Source organism: Coptis chinensis, chromosome 8 (assembly GCF_015680905.1).
Source record: "Coptis chinensis isolate HL-2020 chromosome 8, ASM1568090v1, whole genome shotgun sequence".
Classification (NCBI taxonomy): Eukaryota; Viridiplantae; Streptophyta; class Magnoliopsida; order Ranunculales; family Ranunculaceae; genus Coptis; species Coptis chinensis.
The window spans coordinates 2,536,235-2,561,843 of NC_141463.1; the positions used below are offsets into that span (position 1 = coordinate 2,536,235).

At 37.9% G+C, this 25,609-nt stretch overlaps 1 protein-coding gene and 2 pseudogenes across 3 annotated transcripts; all 3 read right to left on the minus strand.

Moving 5' to 3' along the window:
* Positions 1 to 233: 233 nt before the first annotated feature.
* On the minus strand, positions 234 to 4,690 carry LOC147479301 (amino-acid permease BAT1 homolog; annotated as a pseudogene). The gene is made up of 8 exons (XR_015204407.1): positions 4,173 to 4,690; positions 3,796 to 4,056; positions 2,290 to 2,308; positions 1,933 to 2,152; positions 1,660 to 1,841; positions 1,176 to 1,461; positions 943 to 1,072; positions 234 to 693 (listed from the first exon to the last, which is right to left on the minus strand). The product of XR_015204407.1 is annotated as an amino-acid permease BAT1 homolog (transcript).
* Positions 4,691 to 5,907: 1,217 nt separating this feature from the next.
* Positions 5,908 to 7,795, minus strand: LOC147479302 (amino-acid permease BAT1-like). Its single transcript, XM_086577137.1, has 3 exons — positions 7,558 to 7,795; positions 6,449 to 6,709; positions 5,908 to 6,186 (listed from the first exon to the last, which is right to left on the minus strand). The coding sequence occupies exons 1-3, from the start codon at positions 7,674 to 7,676 to the stop codon at positions 6,165 to 6,167; spliced, it is 402 nt and encodes a 133-aa protein (XP_086433263.1). The 5' UTR covers positions 7,677 to 7,795; the 3' UTR covers positions 5,908 to 6,164.
* Positions 7,796 to 12,895: 5,100 nt separating this feature from the next.
* Positions 12,896 to 13,600, minus strand: LOC147479303 (large ribosomal subunit protein uL24z pseudogene; annotated as a pseudogene). The gene has a single exon (XR_015204408.1). The product of XR_015204408.1 is annotated as a large ribosomal subunit protein uL24z pseudogene (transcript).
* Between the last annotated feature and the right edge of the window lie 12,009 nt (positions 13,601 to 25,609).

The window sequence follows — 25,609 nt, forward strand, 5'->3', positions numbered from 1 at the left end:
ATTCTTTATTACGTGAATCCTGACCTATACTTTGTGTTTGGTTTGAACTTGTCCGGAAAGTTCTCCGTCTAATGAAGAGAGAGGGCCAGTATTGGACCCCTTACAAAACTTTTGTGCTGTGCTTTCGTTCTGTCATGTATCATGGATACTTCTTGTTATGCTCTTAGAAACAATCCTTAATTGGGCAGTTTGTCAACATGATAGTACTCTTATAATTGACTGACATTAGGGAATAGATGTACTCTTCGATGCTAATTACTGTGAAAGACATACTGAAACAAGAAAGAAGTAGGCCATAATTTTGTTTAAATTAAAAGGAAACTATCAACAGTTATTACATTTGATTCAAATATCTAAGTTGGTTATGGGACCTCTAAACCAGTGCCGCGCGCTTAATATCCATGATCCAACAGTGAGGATGAGGAGACCACCAACTGCAACAGGAGTATAGTTGAGAGTGTCCTTTGTAACAGGGTAGGACACGGGAAGAGAAAACAGAACCGTAATCGTTGCTACCCAAAGAACTGCTATCCAACCCACAAGTACACCAAAGCGTCCCAAGTTGAAAGGTCCTGGAACAAAGTACTTACGGGCCAGTGTCACACGGAAGAATATGGGTAGTGCATAAGAAATATAGAGTCCAATAGTTGCTATCGATACCATAGCCTGAAAGGCCACAAGGCTCCAGAGAGACTGCAAACAGGTGCAGAAAAGAATTTACAGTCAACACGAAATGATTGAGAGGCATAGAGAGAACTGGTGGTTAATTGCAAACAAGGATATAGTAACTCTAGTCAGCTCAGAGTTTTGCCCAAGACAGCCCAGAAACCCCAAGTGGTTCAGCTCATCTTTGTATGATACGGAAAGCATGGCCAATACAAAATGAAAATTCTAATTGTTGATATAATTATTGATAAAAATGAAAACCAGAGATATACGAACCGTTAATGCCATGCAGAATGATATAAAGGCAGAGAACCAGACTGCGTTAATTGGGACCTCATGCTTATTCACTTTATGCCAAGACGATGAGAAGGGCATAGCTCCATCTCTTGAGAAAGCATAAGACATCCTGAAAGTTAAATAGAAAGAACATAAGCAGATAATATAAATCAAAAGGATTCAAAATTACCAAAAGTATACACGTTTAGAGATGCCAGTGAAGAATTGATCACCTGGAGTTGCTTGTAACTGAACTCATTCCGAGAAAAATATAGCAACAGCAACCACTCCTAAACAAAGAATTCCCCAACTCCACTACCATATCTACTCATAAAGGCTTGATAAAACACCTGGGCAATAGCATAACCACCAGCATCGTTGTCACTGCTCAACAGGTGTGGTACATCAGTCACTGCAAACGTTATACCGAGAATGTAGCCCCATCCAACAATGATAGATATGCCAATTGCACTTATTATTCCTTTCGTCCATTCAGATTCTATTCTTCGTTTCCTCTGTCTGATAGAAGTTCAAGAAACAGGCACATTCATCCAGTAAACAATTATTACACATAAAAAGCTTCCTAAAATGCATAACAAAATGAAGGTTGAGTCTTGACAAACAAAAAATATGCAAGCTGATATGCACAGTTGTCAAAGTTTTCTAGCTTCTATGGGAGTAATTTGATTAAAGCAGTAGACATACAATTTAACTTACCATATGAGCAGATGCATCATATCCTGTTAGTGTATACTGGCTCATTAAGAGGCCAAGAACAAATATGTAAAATTTATTCTGGATTCCATCCCCGTTATCCGTGTTAAAGTGAGTGAAAACAAATTTGGCACTGGCCCTCTCAGTAGAAACAAGGGGAATTAATATCATAAGCACAAAAACACCTGGAAACAATGTCAACAAAAATTCAGGTTAAAGAGAGAGCATCTACCTTGGAATAAAATGTCATACAAGAAAGCAGAAATGTTTTTATACCTACAACATTCCATAAAGCAGAAAGTTGTCCGAAAAAGGATAACAATGTTATGGGAAGACTATTGATTAGGGCATGTATAAACAAAATCCCCGCATGAAAGCAAATAACCACATATTTTGAGGCTTCATATCCACCACCATTGTGCCCGCCGGTACTAAGTAGAATGATAACTTGAAGTAGCTGTGCAAGAGAAAAATCTATACTTGTCGTAACAGCCCACTGCAATCATAAAAGCCTTTAAATGATCAGAGCGTTGAATGAAATGGTGATGGCCAATAAGATAGACCGACTAAACATGGCTTTCCAGAAGATATTGAAGATTTCAATCTTCAAAGTTCAGTGCATTCTAGAAGTACCTGACCAACAATGTTGAACCTGCATGAAACATTTGCATTTGTTGAGCATTAGAAAATTTGAAGCAAAGTAATCAATTTCCGACGCACTAGGTGCAAGCAAACTTGTTTGAAGAAAAGGTATTACAGTTTACATAGTTTGCTTATGAGCCGAATAAATAAAATTGATGAACTCTGGTTTTAAGTTTATGGGCATGATAGATTAGTAAGTATGCAGAGTTCAAGAAAAGCCAAAGGTGCAACAATGCATTCACAGTTCAAATATTTTCTCAGAGTATATGTAGTAGGATGATTAGTTTTACAAGAACAAATAAAAAATCCTAGGAAGTATGTTTGCAGGATAAACTATCTTGAATAGCATGAAAATAAAGACAGCAAACACATAAAAAGGGAAAACAATTTTTATAATAGGTGAAAAACAATCTCTACTTGCAAATTATGCTGCCTCACTTGTAAAAACATTCCATGATCTCTCTGTTTTTGTGATTGAGAAGTATAGTAACTGTCTAATACATCTTAATATTAAAACCTAACTTCTCGGGTTTCTGAGTTTCATTTACACAGTGGTTACCCTCCAGTTCTAGTATAGGCAGTATAGCCTGTGTACGTTTTTCCTATATGGGTTACTAGAGGGATATTCTCATTGCACTTTTTGGTTTTATGTTTTTATTATTATTATTATTCTTACAACTAGGGTAGACGGCCATCATCATCGACCTGAAAGGGTACCTGAACAAGGAGCCAATATTGTCTCAAGCAGGGTCATTGTCACCTAAACATCCAGATCATCTCCAGGATATCCATCTCGCTCTATGAAGACTTGCTTCAGCTACAGTCACATCACTTCCATGCCACAAGGACACTAGCCCCAAAGGCTATGAAGATAGGAAGCCATTATTTGCTTTAGCGAAACAAATCCAGAAGGCAGATCGACTATGAAGTACTTAAACTTCTATCAACTACACAATAAAAGTGCCTAGGTGTGTACCGCTAGTAAATTTTGAACCCACAACTCCCGCATAGCAGGGATGAAGAACAGCTGAGCCACAAGCTCCTGTCCAAGAGTAAAGCAATTATGCAAGCTCATACACTGAACTTTAGCTATTTGAATGACTTTTTCTCGATCGTGTAGATAGCAAATCCACAGGATAAAACTACCATTTGTCTATGTGTTGCTCTAACCTATATTACCCCCTAGTCTATTTTACAAAATGCAGAGAAACTCCAAAAAACAGAAAGAACATCGATGAGCATCTTGCCAAATTATGTTGTAAGGATGCACATACTTCAGTTATAGATTGAATTACAATAACAAGTCCTCACATCCACACCGACAAAAAGGCAAAGGGAGGGAATCCTCAAGAGATGAAAAGGTGGAACTGATCACAAGTCAGCCATACAGTACTACTTCAAAAATAAAAATAAAAATAAGTTTAAAAGGAAACACAATTCACCTTGAAATGACACAAATCACACAATATAATATTCAAAATCTCAATAAGAATTTACCAGCCTGTCAACCAGGAAGCAAAGGGTGCCCATTTAGGACCAGCAAGCTTAGCACTCCAGTAATACAAACCGCCCGATGTTGGGAAGGAAGAGCAAATCTCAGCCATGGAATAACCGACTATTAACGTAAAAAATCCAGCAATAAACCATCCATACACCATAACAATTGAACCCCCAAATCTCAATCCAGTGTTGTACAGGGTAGTCACCCCTGTTAACACTGATATGATCGAAAATGAAATCGCAAAATTTGAAAACACCCTGCATTTCCAAACAAGACTCATAAACTAGAATCCCCACTCTTCATTCATGACAATGAATTGGGATAAAAAGAAATTACCAAAAAAAGAAAAAGAGAAAAGTTTCGAGTTCTTTACGATAGATCACGCTTCAGTTCTTGCTTATAACCAAGCTGGTTAAGACGAGATTGCCCAGAATCCACTGCAGCACCTCCATTTGGAACATGAGAAGAAATAGGCATTACTTCACGTTTGGAAACCATCTCTAACCAAAATAACAAGTGAACAAGAACACTTCTCTTGTGCTCTTCTGATCTCACAAAAACAAAGAACAACAACTGTGTATGCTTTCAATATTCTTACTATTCTTCAAATGCCTCGTTTGAAAAATGTGTTAATGATTTGTGGTCAGTGACTCAATGCAAGCCGACACATTGAAGTCAACAGCAGAAGATGCAGGCAACTTGGCCTATTCTCTATCAGGAATTAACTACTACTATTCAGAAAGTAGTATTGTGTATGAATATAGAATTGTATTTTAAAATATTTTGTAGAAGTCATATATAACAACAGCTCTCTTCGACTCTTCGACGTTTATAAGTAGAATTTCCGTGTGGTTTTCGGGAATCTTAATATTTGTTATAACTGTTAATTACTGAATCTCAGGAGATACTTTTGGGTTGTTGAACTGTGGAATATATATATATATATATATGATATATGAGATAGATATGATCAAAATTTGTCGGGTCCATGATGTACTACAGGATCTAAATTTTTTGACTTTAATACAATCAGGTGGTGGAGCCAGTGAGGTTTCATCATCGTGTTATCTTGTTTATACTAATGTCCAAAAGATAGTGCTACCCTGAATTTTGTCCAACTTCAGTTCATGCAAAGGTCATGTGAACATGAAAATCCCACAAGATTTTCATGCAAAGGCAGTGATTGATCATTGATCATAATATGTGCATCGTGAGAATTCATCTCTCTGGTTAGAGTTAGACACACTTAAATGGATGTAGATATGTAAGCCATGACACCAGATTATTATCCCTAAGAATCAAAACTAGATGTCTAGATTCAATCCCATTTATTATTTTTGGTAAAAGTCCAATGTATGCGTTGACCTTACTCATATGTGCCAAACCTATCTGTCCAGTGCATGTGATGAGATTTCACACTTAAATGGATGTAGATATGTAACCATGAGACCGTGATACTAGATTATTATCCCTAAGAATCAAAATTAGATGTCTAGATTCAATCCCATTTGTCGAATGTATGTGTTTTTGTTGGTAAAGGTCGAATGTATATGCCTAAGAGCATTTTTAGGAGTGATATCAACCTAGCACCAAACACTAAATTTCTAACAATTTGGTGTTTTTTCAATTTCAGGAGAGCTACATGTTGATGAAAACACCAAAAAAATACCAAACTAAACACCAAATCGCCCAATATTTGATTCCAGATTTGATGTTGTATCAAATCACTCACGCGGTTTTCCCAACACCGCGTGGGCTTGGGCTTCTAATTGGGCTTATATGGTGCGGTTTTCACAAAATCGCGCCAAAGATTGGAAAAGAAAAAAAAAAGAAAAAAAATATGTATGCAATACACATGGCGGGTTTACGAAAACCGCGTGAGAATTTCTTTGTCGGTTGAGCTTTAGTTAAATTTTGGCAAAACTGCATGGCCTATATGGGGCGGTTTTGCTAAAAACCGCATAGTTGTTTGGTGAAATTTTGATGTTACTCTTAAAGTTGTTTGGTGTTTTTATGGTTTGGTGTTTTTTTGGTAGCTCTCTTAAAGATGCTCTAACATATCTTTTCAGTGTATGTGATGAGATTTTAGCGCAATACACAATTCACAATTGTCCATAATATATCATGATTTTACAGATCGTGGCCAACGTCGTTGGGCACTAGCCCGACATTTTTGTAACCCATGGATTATACAATCAATCGCAAAAACTGGACTGATCTTCTTCTATTTTTTGGGCAACGATCAGTCCAATAATAACTAACTTTATACAACCAAAATATTTTGCTCATCAAAAATATCTTAACAAAATTAAAGTTACAAATTACTAGTCATACTGCCATAGTTCAGACTTCAGAGACAGACAAGTTATTCGTCTTCAGAATATACGCTGTGGATTTATATGCACAAGTGCCCAACGGGAGTCGACAACAATAAGAGAAAAAAATATTTTAATATAAATAGTGGAATGGGCTTGAATGCCCCAAATAATAAGCAAAAAAAAAATCAATCAATATCACAAATAAAAATGTCTATGTAGAGTAGAAGACTAGAAGAAATAAAAATGTCTATGTAGAGTAGAAGACTAGAAGTACACATTCAAATGAGGTGCAAAATGCAAAATGCAGTAATGAACAAAAAACAGAACTTACCAGCCAGTTAGCCAAGAAGCAAAAGGGGCCCATTCATTCCCACATAGCTTAGCGCTCCAAAAGTAAAGCCCACCAGAAGTTGGATAAGAGGAGCAAATCTCAGCCATTGCAAGGCCCACGATGAGAGTAAAGAAGCCCGCTATGAGCCATCCATAAACCATTGTAAGAGGCCCACCAAATTCAATTCCAGTGTTGAAGGTGGTTGTTAAACCGGTCAGCACTGATATGATGGAGAATGTCACTGCGAAGTTTGATATGGCGCTACACATGAGCATACAAATCCAACATCATCAACTTACACTACAAAAATTTACTCATGTGAAATTCGATAATTCAAAGTCTAGAGTTTTGTACACCAATTCACAGGATTGAGAGTGGATCATTCAAAGCCAAAAGATTCAACATTCAAGTCATTGATCTCTCTTTATTTTTACATGCCATGACCGTTGTATGGCGCTGGTCGTTTCACTCGTTTGTAGTTACCAAAAAAAAAAATGTAAGATTGTAAACCTCCTTTTTAATTTATAACAAATCTTAGGAATCTTTCAAGCAATATTTAGATATAATCTTACCTAAACCATCAACTCTATTCATTAGTATAAGTCTATAAGATGTCATTAATCTAACTTAGACTAATGGAGTAATGGTTCCACCAAAATCTTTGAGTCAATCCCTTTCGAATTGATTCATTTTTATGGCATTATTTTTCCCTTCATTTTTTAAGGCATATTGTTATTCGGAACTTAGACTAAAACATGGTTATGGTTCCACCAAAATCTTTGACTCAATTCGAATTGATGCTTTTTTAAATGTAACATTTTGTTCTTCGTGTTATAAGACATATATTAATATTCCATTCTCTTCAAGATCTAATCAACTTCCTTCAATTCATGATCATGTTTTTCCAATGTGCTTTTCTGGAAACTTGCTGGATTCAATGACTGAAAATCATGAACGGCGCTGTTATTCAGAAAATATGTATATGTAACATGGTCAAACTTCAATGCCATATCGAAAAAGGAAAACAAAGCATCAACAGAAAGCAACAAAGAATACTTAAACTTAAATCAAGCTCATATTAATGGAAAACGAACTGAAAGAACACTTACGAGAGACTGCGACTGAGTTCTGGCTTGTATCCAAGCTGCTTCAACCGAGAATCATCTTCATCATCTTGTAAAGGAATATACGAAGCTTCATCTTCTAAAACTTTAATTCCATTCTCCATTTTCTCTTCTCCTTCAACCAATAATGCTGGAAGTTGGAGAGAAGGAACTTTGAGTACTACTTTTTAGTTTTGCAATGAGCCAGTGACAACTTCGGTGAAAGAATGAAGAATGAAATCACTTTTGCCCAAGCAATGAATATTATATGGTCACGGAATCTCAAAGTCAATAATTCTGGACCCTACCTATGGGCTATTGCCAGTGCATTCACGTCTCCTTCAACAAAGGAGCAAGGGTCCATGTTGTGTACTTGTATGCCTGGTATAGCGTCTCGGCAATAATAGACTAGATCAATAGTGTAAGACTGTAAGGGCCCGGACCTTCTTGTTTAGATCCTTCGATAACATAAGCACCATGCCCCTTCAGAGTTCAGACAGGGGCTGAGACTTTGGCATTAAGTTGCCTGAAAGTTGCTTCATTGACCAATGACCAGTTAGTGGTGAAAGAGCAATGCAAGTACATTTGAGACGTAGGTAGGCGAAATTCGTTATCCCAATGGGATACTGGGTATGGAGGAAGCTGCTTCACAAAAGGCGAGTATTAAGGTAACGTTTAGTAAAAAAAAATGTATTCAAGGTAACTCTAGCTATCTCTCACCTGCCTTCAGTTCGGAAATTTCCGACTGACATCTTTTATATCGTTGATTCGTTTCAACTAGATAACTGCTAAGCAGTAGGGGCATGAGGGGAGGGTGGAAAAGAGAGAAGAAAAGATGGGTTTGTGGATGGGGAGAGAAAAAGTGTCAAGTGAGCGGAGCCGAACGTTTTTGGAAAGGGTGGAAAGAAAGGAGGGAGAGAGAGAAAAAGAAGGATAGATGAGGACAGACAGAAACCTACCAAACTACATTTTATCCAATCTCAAAAACGTTAGCTCTGCTCACTTCATCACTTGATAATCAAGATGCTAGTTCGGTAAATTGATAAGTTATCAGCCAATTACACATCTACACATCGAATTCTCAAATAACATGTCTATCATTTGGTAAACTATTAGGCAGCTCACATCTTTTAAGTCTGGCCGAATTTAGTAACCAGTTCACTGGGACGACTTCGGTGCGGACAAGTGCTGTGACAGAAAATATGAGTTATGCTTTGGTTTGGCGCACATGTGGTGGTGTATATACTGGACCACGGATTGAGAGTGCTATCAGCTCTGATTGCAACATTTTACTTCCCACATGCTTTATGAGTTTATGATTCACACCTCATTCACGTCTGCCGAACAATCTGTTGAGCTACAGAAAATCATCAGTTATGGAAGGATTGAAGTATTATCATTAATCAACCATTCTTCAAGTGCTCAGCTCCCAAACGTTTTTCACAATTTCACCGAGTAGTGATGTATAATGAAACTAAGTTTCATGGCTTTTATGGAAGGAACAATTATTTTGGTGGACAATAATGAAAGTTTAATGAGCATGTTTTTGTCTTTTATAGGTCTGTTGAGGCAGTGAGGCTCAGTGGGGCTTTGAAGAGGAATCTGCTTGTCCAATTGCACTGTTATGCCCATCTAAACTAAGTAACTAGCCGACTATGTATAGTTAGTGTTGTTCGCTTTCTGGTGGATGATTAGTAATGCACGTAGAAGCTGAATTGTTTTTTTTTGGGCAAAATTACCTAAAAATGCAACATACTTCACTGTTTTTTACAATTAATGCAACCTACTTTGAATTTATTCTAAAAATAAATGAACTTTAAATTTTTTTACAATTGATACAACTTATTTGATTTTCGTCAAATCAAATGCAAAATTAAAGTAACAATTGGTTGGATTATGTGTGTGTCCCCTTGTCCAACTAAGCATGTGTGAGTACAAAGTCCTTATTTCCTTCAAACAATGTGTGTGTCCCCTTGTCCAACTAAGCATGTGTGTTAAACAATAATTTTACGGAAATCAAACAAGTTGCATCAATTGTAAAAAATTCAAAAATTTGTTTATTTTTAGAATAAATTCATAGTACGCTACCATTAATTATAAAAAAACAGCAAAATACTTCATTTTTAGATAATTTTGCCTTTTTTTTTTCTCAGCGTTTAACTACAAATAACACCATTTAAGGTGCATTCACGGTTTTTATGATCTTCTCAGCAGCAGTACATCAGTACATGCCACTTGTTTATTATATATCATGTAAAAAGCCTATAACTAACCATAAATACTTGCTTAGCAAAAAAAAAAAAAAAAAAAAAACCATAAATACTTGAACGAAAAAGATGAAGAGATTAATATATCCACATCTACCACAAGAGGGATCTTTCATTAGTGAATTTGCCCAAAAATCAGACTGGAATCATTTATACACCTCTTGGCACATCCACTTAGAGTGAAACTCTACAATCGCAGAGAGAATGATTAGATGCTTCTTTCATCAACTTCATCATCCAATTCACGCGAAGTCACCAGAATACTATACATTTCAAAAAGCACCTTCCTCTCATTTTGCTCAAATACAGGTTCTGAACGTACTTCCCGAGCCTTAGGTATCCTCTTCGCTCCAAACAAACTACCACCAGTTGTTTCACCATCTGTTTTGCTTGACAAACCAAGCATCATCTCGACATAAGCATCCCTAAGCTTTATCACAGTCTTTCCCCGCGACCCATTGTTCTTTTCTTGTGACTCTGGTGATAATTTCCGATCATTCACTGCAAACTTCACAGGCTTAGACTTAACGCTGCTCTTGCTTTTAGTTGCACTCTCTAAACGTTGGTATTTTCTCCGCTTCCAGTATCTTTTCAAACTTCCAAATAAAACATTGGAAGAGTTTGAGCTATACTCCATCATCATTGTGCTTAGAACAAGAATGAGCTATGAAGCTCTACGTTGATGAAGGAAACAATAATAAAGAGTTCTTTAAATACTGGTGAAGGTGAACATTGTTGTGAATTTTTAAAGCAGGCCAGAGTGTTCGGCTAAGTGACATGATCCTCGTCAACACTCAACAACTCCTAGCTTAAAACATTGTTACAAGTCAGAATAAGAATTTTAGATCTGGCTCTTTCACAGAAGATAAACTTCTGTGAAATCATGACTTGGTCTTACGAATTTAAAATTTTCTTATCATTTAAATAAGTGGTGGCTAAACTTTATTTCTAATATGTAGCATACAACCGTCTGTTCTGGCGGAATAAAATTTTAAAATCCTGTCTCGACGAATCAATATCCAAAGCAGACCTCGTCAAACGGCACATATGTATAGAGTATAGACAGGAAATTGCCGAGAAACCAACTCATCTACATTGTGCCACTCTACTGGATAATTCCTAGTGCATCTATATCAGCTTATTTTTCGAAGTCACCGAAGAAGTTGATATCATTCAACATATCGAACCCCATGAATTTCCAATATAACATCGGAGGATATCAAGTACCAGGCTCTCAAAGTCTCAATATATCACTTAATCACTGCTAATTTCTAAATACATCATCATATTTTCTGCCATGAGACAAACCAACAACGTGAAACAAGAAGCATATATCTGAAGAATTGATAATAAGTAGTGTAAACTCTATATGTTAAGCACACGCCAGAAAGTTACTGTCAGTTATATCTAACCTAAGTTTAATGTCTGACATTCACCTAATGCTGGTCCCTAATAGTTTATGCAGAGCAAACATCCAACTCATTAACAAAGGCTTTCAACCAAGTACTGTATTGAGTTGTAAAGCTGTCAGTAAATATGGGAACAGGTCCTACACATCAGAGATCAAATACATTCAATCATGATCCCTTATGGAATATGAAAGTACAAAAACACAAATATGAAAAGAAACGATTACAATAGAGAACACAAATTCATACAAAGGGTTTAGACCTCATCACTGGGTAGTGAGAGAACCTGGAAATTTTGTGGTTGGTTTACCAGGCCGTGAAATGAATTAGTTACCAGTCTACCACATATAGCTGTATATGTATACAATATAGTTAGTTAGATGAACAGTGCAATAGTTTAACTGACTTGCCACTTCAAAGTTCTCAATTATCCAATAATGGATTAGGAATGACAAATAGAAACCAGATAATAACCCAGTTCCATTCCTTTCTTGGTGAACCTGCTCAGTAAACCCTTACCAGGGTTATCATGCCGACTGGATAGTTCTATTTGCAAAAGATCATCTTCTAAAATAGCAACCGGACTTCACAGCACTACTACTGAGGCACTGAGCAGTAAAGCAAACACGATAGACAAGGGCACACAAATTTAACTGGTGACTTTAAATAGAATCCAAGATTCTGAAACAGCAATAACAAATTACAGCCTGGACACTCCCTACTTTCGGTAATACAAGCAAGGAAACAAGACAAGCAGATGAACCAAAACAAAGGAGGTAAGGGTGTTAATGGCTTAATGCATGAAGAACCAGGATTCAGGGAGAGTACCCTCTGTGAGGGCCGCTTGTCACTGTGGATGCATTCAACTTCGAAATTCATACTTCTGAGGGAGTATCTTCATGCAACACATAATGGTGAATTTTATGCCCCGAGATTTTAAAACAAGAGTGACCAGAGTAACAAACCACCAGGGTATATCTCAATCAACATGTGATTCATAAGCTCTTCCTCTTCATGAAGCTTTCATTTTCATTAAAAATATATTTTTACGGAAAAATAGACTACAATAGCACAGTAAGATTCCTTGTATAATTAAGTTCACTCCAAAAGCCAATTATATGCAAAGCACGTTCAAAGGCATGGCTTAAACGTCAAGGTTTTGCTGGAACTGTTTCAACAAAAATGCCACTAGATGTGTTTTCATTCTACTCCCTTTAATTGGATTTAGATAACTGTAAAACGCATTCACGACTTATAGAAGTCATGGTACGACGATAGTATCTTGGCCAGAAAATTTTCAGCCCAAGTAATATCATTCACAACACAAACCTTAGCTTTTTAACTGGTTTTGAACCAGCGTGTGCTAGGATGACTAGATAGACATTTAAATGCTCAACATCTTTGCTGAGAAAGTCCACCTCAATATTTAATAGAGAAGTCTGCAAAAAGAATACTATCAAATTGTTTTCAAGCTCGCACACCTCAATCCAATGCTCGTGTGTCATACATCTCAAAAAGCTGTGAAAGGTTCTACCCAATTGTTGTTAACCTATTTTCCCTAGACACTTTCAACACATCCAAACCACACAAACCACCAATGGGCACTTAACATAACAACGAATCACTGCCGCGCATCAAAGTAACATTAGTATCACTAAATACACAAAATCAAATGCAACAAACTTAGCTACTCAAACGTGTAATTAAACATATAACCACTAAACAAGTTGTAACCATTACCCATAACAAGCCAATTCCATAATAGTCAAAAATCAAAATTGCAGGACCTAACAAAACTCAAGACAAATTGTTTCCAAAATCAAGACCACTAAAAAAAATATAAAATGAGCCTAGTCAATCTCTTTCAAAGACGCACCACTAGCCACAACATCTTCAGCAGTAAATTTCCCCTTCTCCTTATCAACCCCACGACCTTTAGCTTTCCGGTCAAGTAAAAACTTCCTATCTTTATCAATTTTCAGCTTAGTCACAACAACTTTAGAAGGACTAATCCCAACATTAACAGTTGACCCATTAGCTTTCTCACGTGTAATACGTTCAATATGAATAACCCATTTACGTCGATACACTTGGACTATTTTACCCTCTCTTCCTTTGTAGGTCCCACGTACTACTTGTACTTCGTCGTCTTTACGGATTGGGATTGATCGTACGTTGTATTTGTTACGTAGGTCGGTTGATAGTGGTGCTGACATTATCACACGGCGGATTGATGATGGTGCTGTGAAATGGGCTTTTCGACATTTGCGTCGTGAACTTGTGACTCGCGGGTTGTGTTTCATGGCTGCGTTTCAGAGTGAAATGAGTTGAAGACTTCAAGTGATGATAGATAAGGGGTTTAGGGTTTTAGACTTTTAGCCTTTTTAGATCAAGTCAAATAGAGAGATGCTAAATTGGGCTGTTAAAAGTGCCACATAAGACTTTTAGCTTGCCCAATCAAATTTGGCTGCTCAAAATAAAAAAACCAATCGAATCGCTACCGACGCTACGGACGGCATAATTTCTGCCGTCTATTTTTTGGACGGACGGCATAGTTTTTCTGGCGTCCATCGAAATTTAACACACGGACGGCAGAAACTATACTGTCCATCTCCCGAACTTACTATAGCAACTGCTACCGTCTTCACTTTGGCTAGGTTTTTGACTATTTCCAAATTTAAGACCCTTTTAGCAGCCCCATTGGAGCTACACTAGCTTTCAAACCCGTCCTACGAACGGGTGTCATTATGTTATATTAAAATATTAGCAACTATGCAGAGTTATGAGATATGGAAATTATATTAATCACTCATTCAAATTTCTTGCATCACTCTCTATAAAAAGAAAACACTAAACCTTGATAAAACTCATCGACTTATTTTTATTGTTAGGTTTAATAATAGAAGTTTGATTGAAACTTTGTGAGAATGCCCAATGTGGTGAAGATGATATTGAACGAAGCTACTTGAATAGCAAGACATTCCCAATCATAATAAAATAATTATAATAAACACTACTTAAAATGCAAAACTATACTTGTTGAGACATTATATTCTCCCTACATATGATACAACTATGTTTCGGGGTTAATTAGTTCAATGCATTTGCATCAAGTTTCCGATTTTACGTTAATTATTCTTTGAGACTAGTTCAATATAGTTGCATCTAGTTTCCGATTTTCCATTAATTATTCTTTGAGGTTAATCCAATGTAGTTGTATCAAGTTTCTGATTTCCCATTAATTATTCTTTGAGGTTAGTTCAGTGTAGTTGCATCTAGTTTTCAATATTTCGTTAATTACTCTTTGAGATTAGTTAATTGTATTTGCATCCAGGTTTCAATTTCTTGTTAATTACTCTTTGAGGTTAGTTCAATACATCTGCATCCAGTTTCTGATTTTCTGTTAATTATTTTTTGAGGTTAGTTCGCATCTAGCTTCCAATTTCCAGTTATTTATGCTTTGAGGGTAGTTCGATGTAGTTACCTCCGGTTTCCGATTTCCAATTAACTATTCCTTATGGCTATTTCAATGCATTTGCATTCAGTTTCCAATTTTCCGTTAAATATTCATCAAGGATATTGCATCCAATTCGATTTCCGGCCGGTTAGTTAATCTATGATTTTAGTTTAATCTGATTGCATCCAGCCGATTTTACTTTAATTATTCTTTGAGGTTAGTTCAATACAGGTTGTATCCAATTTTCAATTTCCGTTAATTGGTCTTTGAGGTTAGTTTAATGCATTTGCGGCAAAGTTTTCTATTTTCCATTAATTATTTTTTTGAGGTTTGTTTAATACAGTTGCATCAAATTTATGATTTTCCATTAATTATTCATTAAAATTAGTTCAGTGCAGTTGCATCCATTTTTCGATGTTTCGTTGATTAGTCTTTAGATTAGTTTATTGTATTTGCATCCAGTTTCCGATTTCTCATTAATAACTCTTTGAGGTTAGTTCAATACATCTGCATCTAGTTTATGATTTCTGATTATTTATGCTTTGAGGTTAGTTCGATGCAATTTTATTCGGTTTCTGATTTCCTGTTATTTAACTATTATTTGAGATTATTTCATTGCATTTGCATCTAGTTTCTAATTTCCTGCCAATTATTCTATGAGGTTAGTTCAATGCAGTTGCATTCGGTTTTTGTTTCAGGCTAATTATTTTTTGAGGTTAGTTCAATGCATTTGCATCCAGTTTCCGATTCTCCGTTAATTATTATTTGGGGTTTGTTTGATGCATTTTTGCATACCATCTCCAATTTCCCGTTAAATATTTTTCAAGGATTTGCATCCAATTTCTAATTTCCCGCTAGTTATTCTCTGATGTTAGTTTAATGCAGTTGCATCCAGTTTCCGATTTATAATTACTTATTTTTTGAGTTTAGTTTATTGCATTTGCATAAAGTTTATGATTTCCCGTTAACTACTCTTTGAGCTCAGTTCAATGTATTTGAATCCAGTTTTCGATATCCTTTTAATTATCCAATGTGGTGTGTAATACCAACTTTCTACTGATCCATCTGTAGTGTCCTTGCAAACATGACGTAAAAATAAATTATGTTTTATTTATTATATGGGATCATCAAAGATTATCCAGTTCTCGATTTCCCGTTAATTATTCTATAAATTATACCTGACTCACTATGTGGGATCTTCAAAGATTATCTACGAACGGGTCATGTTATATTAATTATTCTAAAAATATATGCAACTATATATGCGAGAACTATTATATACAAATATTATATTGATCACTCATCCAAATTTTTATAACATGAAAACCCCTATTACTCTCTATTAAAAAAAATAACTTCGCCATTGATAAAACCCTTCAACTTCATTTGGTTGTTTAATAATAGAAGTTTGATTGAAGTTTTGTGAGATTGTCTAATAAAAGAGGAAGTTCATATTGAAGCTACTTGAATAGTAAGGTGTTCCCAATTATACGAAAAAAAAAAAGATAAACACCATTTTAAATGCAAAACTATACTTATCGAGATATTCCCACAATATATAACATAACTATATTTTGAGATTAGTTCAATGCATTTGCTTCCAGTTTCTGATTTTCTGATATTTATTTTTTAAGGTTAGTTCAATGCAGTTGCATCTAGTTTCTGATTTCTTGTTAATTATTCTTTGCAGTTAGTTAAATGCATTTGCATCCAATTTCCTGTTAATTGTTCTTCGAGGTCAGTTCAATGCATTTGCATTCAATTTCCGATTTCTCGTTAATCACTCTTTGAGATTAGTTTAATACATTTGTATTCAGTTTCCGATTTCTCATTTATTATTCGATGAGGTTGCATTTGCATCTAGTTTCTGATTTCCCGTTAATTATTGTTTGAGGTTAGTTCAATGAATTTGCATCCAGTTTCCAATTTTTGTTAATTATTTCTTGAGGTTAGTTCAATGCATTTGCATCTAATTTATTTTTTGAAATTAGTTCAGTGTAATTGCATCCAGTTTCCAATTTCCCGTTAATTAATTTTTAAGATTAATTTCACGCATTTGCACCCTGTTTCCAATTTATAGTTAATTTTTTTTAAGGTTAGTTCAATATAGTTGCATCCAGTTTCCGATTTCCCGTTAATTTAATCTCTATGGTTAGTTCAATGCATTTGCATCCAGTTTCCGATTTCCCGACAATTATTTTTTTCTGTTAGTTCGATGTATTTGCATCCAAGTTTTGATTTAATGTTAATGATTCTTTGAGGTTAGTTTAATGCAGTTGTATCCATATTTCGATTGTCCATTAATTATTTTTTAAGATTAGTTTAATGCTTGCATGTGCATTTCATTTCCGATTTCCCATTAAATATTATTTGAAGTTAGTTCGATGCATTTGCATCTAATTTTCTGTTTCCTGTTAATTGTTTTTTGACGTTAGTTTCATGCAGTATTATATATATTTTAAAATATTTGTCATTATTGGTTTGCCGTTATTTATTTTTATTTTTTCATTTTCTATTATATATTTTGTGATGTTATTTTTTGTATAATTTAATTTTCTACATGTAATTTGTTTTGGTTTGGTTTGGTATATAATTTATTTAAGCCTAATGTCCACTTTAACTAAATCAATAGTTATATAATTTATTTAAGCCAACATCCGCTTTAACTGAATATCGTTATTCCGCTAAAGTTATAAATTATAAAATTCAGAAATTTAATTGGAATACGTCGTAATTATTATGGCTGGGATTGTGGTGTTTGAAATCATAAACTATGACTAAATGTCTAAATCCCACAGTGGATGGCATATCAAATTGTTCCAATTTTATTTGTTAGGCCCATATATATATAGTGTGCATACAATATAATTTTATTTGTTTTGGGTGTACATTGTTACTTATTTTATGATTAGTTTATTTTTTTTTCTTTTTTCCCAGTCACATGTGTGGTTAACAAATGCATAAAGTAAATGTTCAAGCAATTCAATTCATTTTTTCCTTTGTTCTTTCATAGTTTTGTTGTCATTTTCTAGAAAGAAACTTTATTATATTAAACTTCACCTGAGATTAGTGTGGAAACTATTCTTTGTGGAGTAAGAGTTTTAGGAAAATTATTTTTGGTTGAAACTATTGTTTTTAGCAATTTAGTTTTTTGTTTCATTTTTGTCTTCTTCTGTAATTAGCTATATTGTTTAAAAAAAGTTGAAGACTCTATGAAACTCTAGATGGAATTGTTTCTTTTTTTATATCATACTTTTTCGTAATTAGTAATAGAGTTTAGAAAAAACTGGAGTCCGTGCTGCAAAAAATAGATCGGTTAGGGTACAACTATAATATATATCTAAAGATTTGGAATTTTTTTTTTCGTAATTAGTATTAGAGTTTACAAAAATTTGGAGACTCTGTGAAGCCTTGAAAAATAAAGCTAAAAGGGTATAGCTATAATATATATCTAAAGATTTAGAATTCTTTTTTTTTTTTCCGTAATTATAGAGTTTACAAAAAATTGGAAACTATGTAAAACCTTGAAAAATAGAGCCAAGAGGGTATAGCTATAATATATACTAGCTTTCAAACCCGTCCTATGAACGGGTGTCATTATGTTATATTAAAATATTAGCAACTATGCAGAGTTATGAGATATGAAAATTATATTAATCACTCATTCAAATTTCTTGCATCACTCTCTATAAAAAGAAAACACCAAACCTTGATAAAACTCATCAACTTATTTTTGTTGTTAGGTTTAATAATAGAAGTTTGATTGAAACTTTGTGAGAATGCCCAATGTGGTGAAGATGATATTGAACGAAGCTACTTAAATAGCAAGGCATTCCCAATCATAATAAAATAATTATAATAAACACTACTTAAAATGCAAAACTATATTTGTTGAGACATTATATTCTCCATACATATGATACAACTATGTTTCGGGGTTAGTTCAATGCATTTGCATCAAGTTTCCGATTTTACGTTAATTATTCTTTGAGGCTAGCTCAATGTAGTTGCATCTAGTTTCCGATTTTCCATTAATTATTCTTTGAGGTTAATTCAATGTAGTTGTATCAAGTTTCTGATTTCCCATTAATTATTCTTTGAGGTTAGTTCAGTGTAGTTGCATCTAGTTTTCAATATTTCGTTAATTACTCTTTGAGATTAGTTAATTGTATTTGCATCCAGGTTCCAATTTCTTGTTAATTACTCTTTGAGGTTAGTTCAATACATCTGCATCCAGTTTTTTATTTCCTGTTAATTATTTTTTGAGGTTAGTTCGCATCTAGCTTCCAATTTCCAGTTATTTATGCTTTGAGGGTAGTTTGATGTAGTTACATCCGGTTTCCGATTTCCAATTAACTATTCCTTGTGGCTACTTCAATGCATTTGCATTCAGTTTCCAATTTTCCATTAAATATTCATCAAGGATATTGCATCCAATTTCTGATTTCCCGGCCAGTTAGTTAATCTATGATTTTAGTTTAATACAGTTGCATCCAGTTTCTGATTTTCCGTTAATTATTCTTTGAGGTTAATTCAATACAGTTGTATCCAATTTTCAATTTCCCGTTAATTGGTCTTTGAGGTTAGTTTAATGCATTTGCAGCAAGTTTTCTATTTTCCATTAATTATTTTTTTGAGGTTTGTTCAATCTGATTTACATCAAATTTATGATTTTCCATTAATTATTCATTAAGATTAGTTCAGTGCAGTTGCATCCATTTTTCGATGTTTCGTTGATTAGTCTTTAGATTAGTTTATTGTATTTGCATCCAGTTTTCGATTTCTCATTAATAACTCTTTGAGGTTAGTTCAATACATCTGCATCTAGTTTATGATTTATGATTATTTATGCTTTGAGGTTAGTTCGATGCAATTTTATTCGGTTTCTGATTTCCTGTTAACTATTATTTGAGATTATTTCATTGCATTTGCATCTAGTTTCTGATTTTCTGTCAATTATTCTATGAGGTTAGTTCAATGCAGTTGCATTTGGTTTTTGTTTCAGGCTAATTATTTTTTGAGGTTAGTTCAATGCATTTGCATCCAGTTTCCGATTCTCCGTTAATTATTATTTGGGGTTTGTTGGATGCATTTTTGCATACCATTTCCAATTTCCCGTTAAATATTTTTCAAGAATTTGCATCCAATTTCTAATTTCCCGTTAGTTATTCTCTGATGTTAGTTTAATGCAGTTGCATCCAGTTTTTGCTTTATAATTAATTATATTTTGAGTTTAGTTTATTGCATTTGCATAAAGTTTATGATTTCCCGTTAACTACTCTTTGAGCTCAGTTCAATGTATTTGAATCCAGTTTTCGATATTCTTTTAATTATCCAATGTGGTGTGTAATACCAACTTTTTACTGATCCATCTGTAGTGTCTTTGCAAACATGACATAAAAATAAATTATGTTTTATTTATTATATGGGATCATCAAAGATTATCCAGTTCTCGATTTCCCGTTAATTATTCTATAAATTATACCTGACTCACTATGTGGGATCTTCAAAGATTATCTACGAACGGGTCATGTTATATTAATTATTCTAAAAAATATATGTAAATATATATGCAGAACTATTATATACAAATATTATATTGATCACTCATCCAAATTTTTTATAACATGAAAACCCCACGTACTCTCTATTAAAAAAAAATAACTCGCCATTGATAAAATCCTTCAACTTCATTTGGTTGTTTAATAATAGAAGTTTGATTGAAGTTTTGCGAGATTGTCTAATAAAAGAGGAAGTTCATATTGAAGCTACTTGAATAGTAAGGTATTGTAGTGGTGGTATTGGGGGCCCGTAGTGTCAAGGAGAGGATGCACCCGAGTTAACGCAAGATAGTATGCCGCGACGTACTGGATCGAAGCTAAGTCAATGGTGTGATCTGGAAACCCTACACGCAGCGTAGAGGGGGACCGCGAGATGGAGGGACAGGTGGAGGGCCCGGATGAAGAAAGGAGAGGATATAAAGAGAAAGTGAGGAGAGGAGAAGAAAGGGGCCATCAAGGAGAAAAGGGAGCTGAGTGTCTAAGGAGAAGGGTGCGAGAGAAGAGAAGAGGGAAACTGTAACAAGTATTGTGTAGCTAGGGGTTTAGTTCTTGTAGTAGAAAAGGAGTTGTAACATTTGGCGCCGTCTGTGGGGAACGAAGAAATGGCACCAAAGAAGGCGGTGGGTAGACCTCGGAAGGCAAGAGTCATAGAACACGGATGCGGATGCGGTGGAGGAAGAGGGGAAGAAGCGAGGGAGGGAAGGGGAGAAGAAGAAGTTCGACTTATGCGGGAGGAGATTGAAAGGCTGAGGAAGAAGAAAATAGAAATTTGAGGAGAGAAAGAGAAAGGAGGAGGAGTCCGGAAAGAGACAAGGGAGGAATCGGAGAACGAAAGGGTGGAAGAGGAGGAGGAAACGGGGGCGACTTCGGTGGATAACCCAATGGCAAGGATTAACGATGGAGCAAGTCCAACAAATGATTAACAACGACCGGGGCGAATCTGCGCAAGCGAAAGTTCGGATGGTGGCGTGACCCGTGGTGGTGGCGGGGCTGAACCGCAACCGGCAATCAGATCATATATGGACCTGGAGGTGCGAAGCGTTTCAATCAGCCGAGGTTTGAGAGATATGACCAGAGCAGGGAGACCCGCGGATCACCTTCATCACTTTCGGCGGCGATGCCTCTCAAGAAGGCCAAGTATGATGGTTTCACGGTGTATGATGTTCCCGGCCGATCTTAAAGGAGGGCTTCCGGCCGGGTACTATCGGTTCTTCATCGAAAGCATAACCAATTTCAAAGGGTTGGAGCAAGCCTTTGTTGATCACTTTATACATCGAAGCGGAGGGTGGTAGACATCAGCGGCCTTATTTAACGTCGGACAAAGGTCCGCCCGAATCGGTCGGGGAGTACCTATGTCGCTTCAAAGGCGGAAACACTTAAAGTGGAAAATCTGGATGAGAGGGGCGGGCGGTAATAAGCGTTCGAGAGAGGGGTGCGACCCGAATGCGGCGATACATTAGTCCGTGGCAAAAGAATGAGATTGCGACATTGCACGAACTCTATCCGGCGTGTAGAAAGTATATCGGATATGAGGACACTATGCGAGAAAGACTCAAAGAGGGGAGCTAAAAGGCGATTCTGGTAGAAAAAAGGAAAGGAGCCTTGCAGGAAGGCGGAGGGAGAAGGCGGAGAGGTCGAGGTATCGCGATAAGACACCGCTTGGCCGGAAGGGGGAGAGAAATGGCACGCAGGGAGGAGGAGGAGAAATCCATACCACGAGGTGGAGCAAGTGCCCCTGCTGGACCGTTGAGTGAGATATCTTGCCGTTGATAAAGAATGTGTCCGGGATATGAAGGTCCATGAACATTTCTGCCGAAATGCCTAATAAACCCTACTGCGAATATCACCGTACACCAATCATGGAACAAACGACGCTATGCTTTAAAATGGTTGGTCCGGGAGGTTAGTGGAGAAGGGGATGAGAGGAATTAAAAAGCGGAACCTGAGAATAGGGGCCGGTGCCCAATGCCGGAAGAATATTGGGAACCATAAACGTCATCTTCGATTAGGGAGGCGAGTCACAATGACCACCGGGATAAGGTCGGGGAGGACAAATGAGCATTCAACAAGTTAATGAGTCCCACGAGGGCGAGGGATTGACGCGACGAGCTAAGGAAAGGGGAAGAGGGGATTACCTTCTCCAATGCAGATCTCGAACCGTGGATACTCCGCATGAAGATCGCTAGTCATCCGCGGTAGCAATGGGTAATTATGTGGTCAAAAGAGTCCCGATTGACTGTGGCGGTATAGGGTGGATTTGTTGTTTAAAGGGAGCTCTTGAGGAGATGGGGATGGACCGGGGCAACTAAGGCCCCGCGGACCGGCTTGTATGCGGGTTCAATAGGGCGTCCGCGGACCTATGGGTGAACTTTTTTGCCGGTGACACAATCCGGTCCGGTGGCGGTGTTCTCGAGATTTATGGTGGTGGACTCCCGATCCCAATATAGCGATCCTAGGGAGGAGATGGATACGAGATGAGAGTGGTGCCTCGACTTATTATCGGTCATACGGCTTCCTACCCCTACTTTAGGGAACATCACGAGGTCCGTGGAGATCGGGTGGCCTCAAGAGCGACCACGGAAACAATTAAAGAGGATGTCCCGAGCGGAGTGTGGATCGGCGAACCCGGGAAGAGGTCGGCATAGCAATTACGGGGATCTTGGAGGGGGAGGAAGAAGGCGCGATGGTTCCAAAGACTTTGGGCGAAAACAAGTAGTGGATGCAGGAGAGGAGAGAGGGAAGTTGGCGTCGATTGGATCAAAATTTGGCGGCGAGTGGAAGACTAAGTTGGTGCAATGTTTGGTGGAGAACAAGGGCGTGTTAGCATGGGGAATAGAAGATATTACGGGCTTGGATCCGGGATTCGCATGTCATCGCCCCACATATGAGGGAGGGCGAAGCTTGTGAGAGACGAAGATGAGGGAATGAGAGGGCTAAATCTGGCGGAGGAATCCGGGGAAGAGGTTGCCGGACTAAAAGAATGCGGGATCATAAGAGGTGGAGTTCAGGTGGTCATCCAACATAGTGGCGGTCCCAAAAAAAATGGGAGGAGTCGCGGATGTGTAGCGACTTCCGCGGGCGTAAACACGGAGTGTCCAAAGGATAGTTATCCTATGCGCGAGTGGGCCGAATTGGTAGGCGAGGGATGGCGGGCTTGAATATTCTCATTTATGGATCGTCCATGGGGTACAACCAGTCGCGATGTCTGAACTTTGTCGGGGAAAAGACATCATTAAGTGGTAGAAGGAGGCACATCTTGCTACGAGGATGCCATTCGGGTTGAAAAATCACGGGGGCTACATTCCAGCGGTTGGGAGAAAAAATGTTCGAGGGCAAGATCCGGCGGGGCATTGAGATATATATACATCGATGATATGGTGGAGAAAAGCATGTCGAGAATTAGAGCACAGGAGGGTTGAGGGAGACGTTCGGATAATTACGGGCCCAACACTGAAACTTAACCCAGAGAAATGTACATTTAGAGTCACCACGGGGAAAATTCTGGGGTACATCGTGTATGCCGGGAATAGAGGCAAACCCTGAACAGATAAGATCGGTGGTGGAGATCTCCGTGCCCCGGGACAGATGAAAGAAGTGCAAACGGTTGGCGAGGTAGAGTCGCGGCTCTCAACAGGTTTATCTCAAAGTCATCCGACAAATGTAGGCCACTGTATCGACTGTTGAGGAACACCACGGATTTCAAATGGACAGCGGAGTGCGAAGAGGCATTACGGGGGCTTAAGAGTTATTTAGAGGAGACACCGTTGCTTTGTCGCGGCCCGAAGTGGGGGAAAAATTGTTTTTGTACTTGGGGTCGCAGTTCACATAATCGGCTCGATCCTATTCGGGTAGTAGATAAAATAGAAAGACGGTGTACTTCGAGCAAAACCTTGTTAGAAGCCTTGAGACTAGAGTGCGGTCGGTAGAAATGCATATAGCCTTGGTATTTTTTTTTCGCCCCGAAGTTTGAAATACATTTTGAAGCTCATGCAATGTCGTGGTGACTAACACCGCCCTCTCAGCGGACTCGGAGGGGCTGAAAAATCGGGGAGGATCTTTGAAATGGGCGGACGTGATGCTTAGCTCGTATGAGATTGATATCAAGTCGGGGGGCGTGGAGAAGGCTCGGCGGTGGCGGATTCTTGGCGGGGAGTTCCTGCGGAAGATCCACATGGGGAGGAGATGGTTTTGGCCCCGAGAGAGGAGGAACTGGATTATCACGAACCCACAGGATGCAAGGAATGGGTGGAGGTGTTTCTTGTGGATCGGATCGGCAGAATCTGATGCGGCGCGGAATAAAGCGTGAAATGGTCACTCCGGAGAACAATAGGTTAGAGCAGACAATGAAATTGGGCTTTGCAGCATCAAACAACGAGGCGGAGTATGAGAGGCTGATGTGGGCATGAGAATGGCGATAGAATTGGCGTGAAGAACTCACCGTGTATACTCCGACTCAATTTGGTGGTATGCCAGGCGAATGGGGGATTCAGCGGCTCGATGTCCTAGAATGGCAAGGTATTTGGGGGTCCTGCGGGCTTGGGCCTCGAAATTCAACCAAATCCGATTCATCCATCTGAACCGTGGGGAGAACCGCCATGCCGATGCTCTGGCTTACGTAGCCGCCGCCATTCGAGGATCTGAGGAAAGGACGATTGAGATAAGGAAATTGAAGCGGGCCGGTACAGAAAAAGCTAGAGGTAATGATCCGCGGCGGAGGTGATGACGGATGGATGGGTCCGTTCAAACAGTTCTTGGAGGATCGAGGTGAAAGACCCTAAAAGAAAGGCGTAGATTGAACAGCGTCTTGGAGGTACACCGGATTCGAGGAGAATTATATAGAAGGAACTTCCAGCGGGCCTCTGTTGAAATGTTTGGGGCGAAAGGCTGGCTCAAGAGGTGCTTTCGATGAGCTACGAGGCTGCGGGGAGCCATTCAATGGCCGCATACTGCGGTACACCGTTTGTTGACACAAGGTTACTTTTGGCCACATATGAAAAGAGACGCTGTGGAGTTCTCCAGGAAGTGCGAGAAATGTCAAAGATCCTCTCAACTGATATGGGCCCCAGCCGAGCCGCTGCACTGTGTATCAAGTCCGTGGCCATTTGCAATGTGGGCCCTCGACATAGTGGGGCCGCTACCAATGGCCCGTGGAAAGAGGAGGTTCCTGTTGGTCGCGACAGACTACTTTACGAAGTGGATTGAAGCCGTGCCCCTGCAAGTGGTAAAGGAAGCCCAAGTAATTAAGTTCTTGTGGGAGAACATCATTTGCCGTTTCGGGTTGCCATATGCTATCGTTGCAGATAATGGAGCCGCAGTTCATTCAAGGATCGAGAGTTAAGAGCTTTTACGCAAACCTATCATGTG

What these genes read in the sequence shown, in the direction of transcription:
- LOC147479302 (XM_086577137.1), bottom strand. Translation starts at nt 7,676, where the DNA reads ATGGAGAATGGAATTAAAGTTTTAGAAGATGAAGCTTCGTATATTCCT. An exon ending in GAACTCAGTCGCAGTCTCTC is followed by an intron (nt 6,710 to 7,557) that starts GTAAGTGTTCTT and finishes GCTCATGTGTAG; the next exon opens with CGCCATATCAAACTTCGCAG. An exon ending in GCTTCTTGGCTAACTGGCTG is followed by an intron (nt 6,187 to 6,448) that starts GTAAGTTCTGTT and finishes ATAAATCCACAG; the next exon opens with CGTATATTCTGAAGACGAAT.